General features: G+C 38.2%; 1 protein-coding gene across 1 annotated transcript in view; it reads right to left on the bottom strand.

The window, feature by feature from the left end:
- Positions 1-4,409: 4,409 nt before the first annotated feature.
- Positions 4,410-7,453, bottom strand: part of LOC114364680 (uncharacterized) — a 56,913-nt gene continuing 53,869 nt past the window's right edge. The window contains exons 2-3 of the mRNA XM_028320916.1: positions 7,278-7,450; positions 4,410-5,181 (exon numbers count right to left, since the gene is read on the bottom strand). Coding sequence (XP_028176717.1) covers positions 4,708-5,181; positions 7,278-7,450 — 647 coding nt within the window. The 3' untranslated portion in view covers positions 4,410-4,707. The remainder of the gene's footprint in view (positions 5,182-7,277; positions 7,451-7,453) is intronic.

Here is a 7,453-nt window from a genome sequence, read left to right on the forward strand (position 1 = left end):
TTTCATACAAAATAATTTTTATAAATTCCGATTTGTATGAAAATTTAAATAATTAAAATGAAGATATCAATTTTCTGACTTCACCATACCATTTATATGACCATGTTAACATGGGCTAGTGTCGGCTCATATACCCATTTACCTAACACCCTGTAGACTCGGTTTAACTTTACATCTTTCTACCTCAACTAGTCTTGGACTGAGGCGCGTTTTCAAGCATAATTTGAGGTCTCTCATAGGTTGAATTTTATTATATTTCAGACCCACCATAAGTCACAATGTATGACTGAGATTAATTTGAGTTTATGCGTTGTTTTGTAGCACATGACGCCATTTTGTTAGCCCCAAAGACCCCAAACTAGTAAAGTCTAGCTTTTTTGCAAATAACACAAAGTCCCTTCGCGATTACTTGTTTTCTTACGCTGCTTCTTCTCAGCACTGGCCCATTTATTGTCCCGAAGCAGTGGTAGGGTTAATACTGGGACGTGTAAAAGTGCTTTTTAAAAGCCTATTTGCAAAAATAAATGAGTTTTATGAGTTTTACTACTATTCCTACTTACTATTCTTTTTTTGTGGCCCGCTTGAGTCGTTACTATGTATTTAAGAGTATTTCAATAAGTACTGTGCTAGAAAGTTCAACAAATCTGGGTTGGGCCCCGTGGCGTTGAGAAATGTTATAAAGAAAGGGTTTATAGCACAGTACAAACTTTTTATGTCATTTTAACTGGCCCAGAGCAGTAGCTACCTTAATTTAGGAGAACAGTCAAAATTAAGACTGATTTTTTTACTCTTTTATGGCGCTATGTTCATTTTATGGATGGGATTATTGCTCTTTATTTGAGAATTTATGTTCATAGGTTGTCTGGAATAGATCGCTTCATAGCGATAAGATAAGTATTTATTATTATTATTATGTTACAATTTTATTTTCGTGTTATTAGGTACCTACCTGTTTTCCGCCATACAAATTATTTTTTGAAAAAAGGTAGGTTTTGCAATGTCACCTTAAAAATTTGTTTTCTTGATTTTAAATTACAGTGCGAAATACTTTTGATGTAGGTAACTATTGAATTGCGACGTAGTTAATCAAATTTCAATGTCACCTGACTAGTAATGTTAAGGAAAATGTCCAAAGTCAGACATTGGCTGGCTCACTTACTATGAAACAAAAACGCCTATTTGTAAAATAAAATACCCATTCACTTATTGTCAATTGAGATGTTGTTTAAACTAATTAACATTATTTTACAAGTAGGAACTTGAATGTCACTCACATTAGTTTTCCTACATAACAGTTAAATAAATATCCTTGAACATTTTACACTGCGCCTCTATAGTAGTACAGTCATTAAAATAATTTTATTTAAACATTTTTTTGTTGCAGGAATGAATGCTGATGGTGGTACCAGTTTGGTTGCAATGATATTGAAGATAAAAATAATGCATGTGAAGTTTAAATGGTGGATCCATATTGAAAATTAGCTTAAAATACACAACTGTAAAATACTGCTTAATTTTCCTGCCAGAAAGTCCAAAAAAATATTTAAAGTGCATAATGTATGCTTTGACCTGCAAAAGTACCTACTGTTTGGGTTTTTCCCCTTTTCAATAAATAATTTGATTAATATTCTACATAAAACAAACAGCAACCAAGCATTGTAGTTACAAACAAAAAACCCAGCACTCAACTGCCATCGCAAAATTACAAATTTAAATTGTGTCTCGTCCGACCAATCATGATTCTACGCAGGTCCGGTTGCAAAAAGCCAGCGTCATGGCCTTGGCTTGATTGCGAACGGAACTATGGTTGTTTTCTGTGTCTATGGGGCGCTTGATGGCATTGCGTAATTGGAATAAAAAAGAATACAAGAATGGCTCAACCCAAAAAGGGTGCCAACGAGATCTGTCCGAAAACCGATTCTATCTATACCCTACTCTTTAACCACAAAATAATATAACTCCTTTAGATTTTACTATTTACAAAGTTACTATGAATACCCGTCCCCGTTTCCATTGGTAGGTACATAAGCTACAATTTGAGAAGGGTTATTATTCCCAGTTGCCCCCACCAGGGTCGTCTCTACTGGGGGGCAAATGATAATTTATTTATGAAAATTTCTCACTCTCCTCAACTTATGAGAATCAACATTGTTTTCCCATTACCTACATAATTTGTAGAACGTTTTTACGGTAAAAAAAATCATGAATATCGAATCATTTCAGAAAGCTTACGATATGTCGTGTAAGGCTACATATTTCAACTTCGCACGTTTTTTAATGGTAAAATCAGAAAAATAAATTAGTCTAAAACGATAGAAAGTAAATGTAACTACCTTAGATCGTAACTACTTACTCTACCCCATTCTAAGTTACATAACGTGATTATTGAATTAATTTATTATTAAAACTTATCGCAACCCCGCAAAGGTTAATTAAATCGCTCAATTAAGTTATCTTCTGTATTTACATAACGCGAATACGCGAGTAAATCAAAAACAGTTTGTTTGAACAATTGTTTTTGGAGCTGATAATAATATTTGCTTTATGTTGTCACACTTGAAGTGATATTTAATCAGATGCTGATGACTTCAAGTAGCTACCACCAGGTCATGGATTGTGTTGCACAAAATCGCACTGATTACCTACAATTACAAGACCCAAAGGTTGACTGGCGGAGAATGCTTATAATACTTTTATTAGCATTAAGTTGATCGGAGACTAGGACGTTTAAATTCCCAGTTGCCCCTTGAAGGGATGATGCATGAGGGGGCAACTGGGAATTATCCATTAGAGCCGAGCGTTGAATGATAGATCATTCAGTAAGAGTAGGCGCACACCGTTGATTTTTAGTTGGCCGATAGTTGGGTACTTGGGTCCGATTTTATTTTGTATGAGGAATCGGCCAAATCGAATCAGCGTAGTGTGCGCACTCCCATACATGCCCATACTGATCAACTGCCCGACTAAACTATCGGCCGACGAAAAATCAACGGCGTGCAGGCGCACGCCGTTGATTTTTCGTCGAAAGGCAACCGTTAGAGTAGGCACTCTAACGGTTGCCTTTAAGTACAGATGGAAAGAGTGGTATTTTTAGCTCGTGATATTCTTCTTGTCAAACTTGCCTCAGTTGGGTAAAGAATAGATAAGTAACTAGGTACAGTTATACATTCCAGAGTAATTTTATTTTAACCCTACAGGAAAACGAGTTACGCAAAATCCTACGGCCTACCTATTCAACCATTAGGTACCTACCTAACTAATAACTAAGAAAATTCTAGAAACAATACCTACTAATGTTCATTGTTATTGTATGTCTGTGTAAGTCTACGATAACGATTCATTTGTGACAATTGCGTTTATTGCCCATAATAATAGAGTCCCCTCGCACACTAGTTTCATTGTGTTAGTTCGCCCGGACGAAGGGCATTGATCCCGTAGCGTATGTGCTAGCCCTATAAATGCATTCGTACATATTATCATAACAATGATTTCTAAGGCAAACACATATACAGGGTGTTTCCTAGATTGGGTGAATAAAACTGCTGTGGGAGGTAGCTGGACCTCTGACCTACCCCTAAAATATGAGAAGAAAATATAATGTGCTCTCAGCTCTGCTGTTTGTACTACACTCTGAACTCAGAAGTCTAGTCATAATTTTTAAAAAATGTTTACAGTCCGACCAAACAATAACTACAATTGACTGACTGTCTGACCGACTGACATAGTGATCTATCAACGCACAGCCCAAACCTCTGGACGGATCGGGCTGAAATTTGACATGCAGGTAGATGTTATGACGTAGGCATCCACTAAGAAACTCCACCTTTAAGGGGGTAAAACGGGATCCACGCGTACGAAGTCGCGGGCGGCCGGTAGTATTAACTAAAATATTTTAGAGGTAGGGTTAGGTCAGAAGTCTAGCTACCTCCCATTGCAGTTTAATTCACTCATTCTGGGACATCCTGTATGAAACTTAATAATGACAATGTTTTATTCATCATCGTGCGGTCAATAGACGGATATTATTATACTAATAGAAGGTACTAGCTAGATAGATAGGTACTGTTACATGAGTCAATATAGGAATTACTCATGTTCTGATAGGTAGTCGAACACGCACTTATACCTTATGTTGCAATAAGCCAATATTTTGTGAAACACCAATTAAAATCTATACTAATATTATAAATGCAAAAGTAACTCTGTCTGTCTGTCTGTCTCTCTTTCACGCCTAAACCACTGAACCGATTTTGATGAAATTTGGCAGAGATAGTTTGAGTCCCGGGAAAGGACATAGGATAGTTTTTATCCCGGTTTTGAACAGGGACGCGCGCGATAACGTTTTTCTGTGACAGATGAAACACGCGGGCGAAATGAAATAAAAAACGCAATTTTCAGTTTTATAAATAAAAACTTTTATTGCTTACAGAAACTTTGTTTTATTTAAAAGGCCCTAAATAAGCTACCTAATGCTCAACTATAATTTATTAGTTAGTAAAATTTTAATTTACCTATCACAAAGTACATACCTAAGTAGTTATAAAAAAAATCCTCCGTTCAGTTTAAAACGCAAGGCGATCCACGATTTATGTGAACTCATGAAGTATTTTGCTAACTTTAATCAATTAGAAAGCAACAAATATTGGGTTATTAATTAAAATTTTAAACGATTGGCGTTTCAGAATGGTTTGAAGCTTTTCTGGCAATTTAATTGTCATCATGACTGTCATTATCGTCACTTTTCTGAGCATCATCTTTGTCTTCCAGCAAATCATCGTTTGCATCAGCAGTCTTTTCTTCCTGCTCGCTCGATTCAAAGCTGCTATTATTTTTATCGCAGTTGATATCCTTCATGATTTCTTTGATTAAATTCTGCTGCACATCGATTTTGTTTTGGCTACGAGTTTTTGCGTTCATTATTAAGTTTATAATGTCCCTTTGCACGTTGGTGCAGACGTCTCGAGGCAGTTGCTTCATTAAACAAGTGATGTAAGACCCAAAACTCTCCACTTCTTCTTCGTCAATGCTTTTTTTAGGCTTTTCTTGGCTGACTCTGCGTTTTTTGGCGCGCTTGTAGCTGTCAAAATCGATTTTTTTCACTTTGACCTTCTGCTCCTTCGTCATTGGGTTCTCTTCGACGTATATCACTTCGGAATACACGTCATCGGTGTTGTCTTCGTCCTGGGAACAAAATTAAGGATTATAAGTCTCTAGCACTTAAGTCAGTCAGTGCCTGAGGCTACAGAAGTCAGCGAAACATCAGAGCCCCGATTACGGTAATTTTTAACGTCTCCAATCCAGACGCGCTTCATCGATTCTGCGATACGATTGGTCAAAACAGCTGACGCACGCTGTTCGTACGCTGCAGCGCTGTTTTGACCAAACGTATCGCAGAATCGAAGAAGCGAGTCTGGATTGGAGACGTTTAAAATTACCGTAATCGGGGCTCATTTGTATGCTCTGTCAAAAGATAAGGAGACATGTAAAGTGACCCATAAGGGCTACCTTTGTTATTTACTATATCTTGACGTTCATAAGTTCCACCAGTGGTCTTAATTGAGTGTGGAGAAGTTATTTTAATTTATAAAATCTATTAATAAAAATTTAGTGTTTTTTAATTCCCGTTGTCCCCACTCTTCCGGCCGGTGGGGAAAATGGGAATAAACAAAATATTTTACAATTTAATTTAGACGCGACTCTTAAACTAGGCGCAGACCACCGACTTTTACATCCGTATTCACAAACGATGCTTGTTTAAGTGAAGCAGCAAATGTGCGCTGAATAGAGCTCTGTGTTTGGTTCGTGTGTCACCCTGTGCGTCCACGCACGCTGTGAGACCTCATAGTAATGTTTGTGAATACGGGTGTTAGTTGGCCAATAGTTGGGCCCGATTCTATCTACATTGTTTGCTGAATCGGCCGATACCAAATCAGTGTAATGCGCGCGCTTTCATATTTCCATACTTAGATTAATAAAACCTAGATGGATAGTTTCATACACCTTTTACAAACGCTTCGTCAAGAGTGAGGCAAAAATCTTATGTCANTTTGTCATTGGGTTCTCTTCGACGTATATCACTTCGGAATACACGTCATCGTTGTTGTCTTCGTCCTGGGAACAAAATTAAGGATTATAGGTCTAGCACGTTTGTGCCTGAGGCTACAGAGGGCATAGTGTGAGTTCAAATGACATTAAATGTATGACGGATTGTACAGCGCCCCTAGCGGGAAACGTTCAGATACAAAAAAAATCATAATTTTTTTAAACGCGCTCACTAAACACACTCGGCCCACAGAAGTCAGCGAAACATCAGATCTGTCACGTCATAATATCATTGTCACCCCTCCCGTGCCGCTATCATACCCCAGGCACCGAGTTAAGCGCTAGATCTAAATACAAGTTAGTATGTCACCATCATCATCATCAAACATTTAATCGCCACAGCAGGAGCAAGCCCTCTCTATTTTACCTGAGCCAAATGGCCAAATCCTGGCCTAAGTTTTCCCTTGTTCCAAGCTAAAGACGTCCACTGCTGGAAAAAGGCATCCCCCAAGGAAATTCCACAACGACCGGTGGGATGGGTGTGAGCGCGTTTAAAAATGTATGAAAATTTTAGTTTTTTAAACGTTTCCCGCTAGGGGCGCTGTACAATCTGTCATACATTTAATGTCATTTTTTGACTAGTGAGCGCCATTGATGTAAACTCACACTAGGCCCTCGGATCTACGCTGTCCGCATCCAAGCGCTTCCCGCAATATATTATCTGTGCCGCAACCTTAGTCAAGTGGGAACCGCGTTCATTACATCTTGGGACGTACATAAATGACGTCCACAGCAGAACAAAGACCTCCCCCAGGGATTTCCATAACTACCGGTCAGTTTATTCCCATTGTCCCCACCAGTGGAGACAACGACGTTTTGTGACTGTTGTGAGTGTATTAAAATAATAAAAAAAAAATATTTTTTAATTCCCATTGTCCCCACTCCTCTGGCCGGTGGGGACAATGGGAATACAAAAAAAGTTATTAATAATGAAGCGCCCCACGATTTTTTCAGTTATTATAAAGCTAAAGGTCGTAAATATTGTAATACGTTGTAAATATTGATTGTCTTCTAGTTTAGGTCTTGTTGGTTGTCCTATTAAATAAAAAAAGGTGACTGACTGACTCACGCATCACGAAATCTCAGAAATTATAACATCTACTAACTTCAAATTTAGCAGGTAGGTAGGTAATACACTAAAAACTCGAAAAATATTAATAAAAGTTTTTTAATACCTGCGTCAAGATCTCGCCGACCAGTTTCGGGTGCTCCGCTACTAGATGGCGACGCAACTCGCCCTTCTTGCTCGGCACGCTTGCGCAACACACGCAACAGATGGCGGTAGTAGCAGTATCGCTTTCGAAGTACCCCCAGATATCTGTCTGCTTCACGTCTTCAGTGGAGACTTCTG

The sequence above is a fragment of the Ostrinia furnacalis genome, unplaced genomic scaffold (assembly GCF_004193835.3).
Source record: "Ostrinia furnacalis isolate ACB-3 unplaced genomic scaffold, ASM419383v2 OfSCF7462, whole genome shotgun sequence".
Classification (NCBI taxonomy): domain Eukaryota; kingdom Metazoa; phylum Arthropoda; class Insecta; order Lepidoptera; family Crambidae; genus Ostrinia; species Ostrinia furnacalis.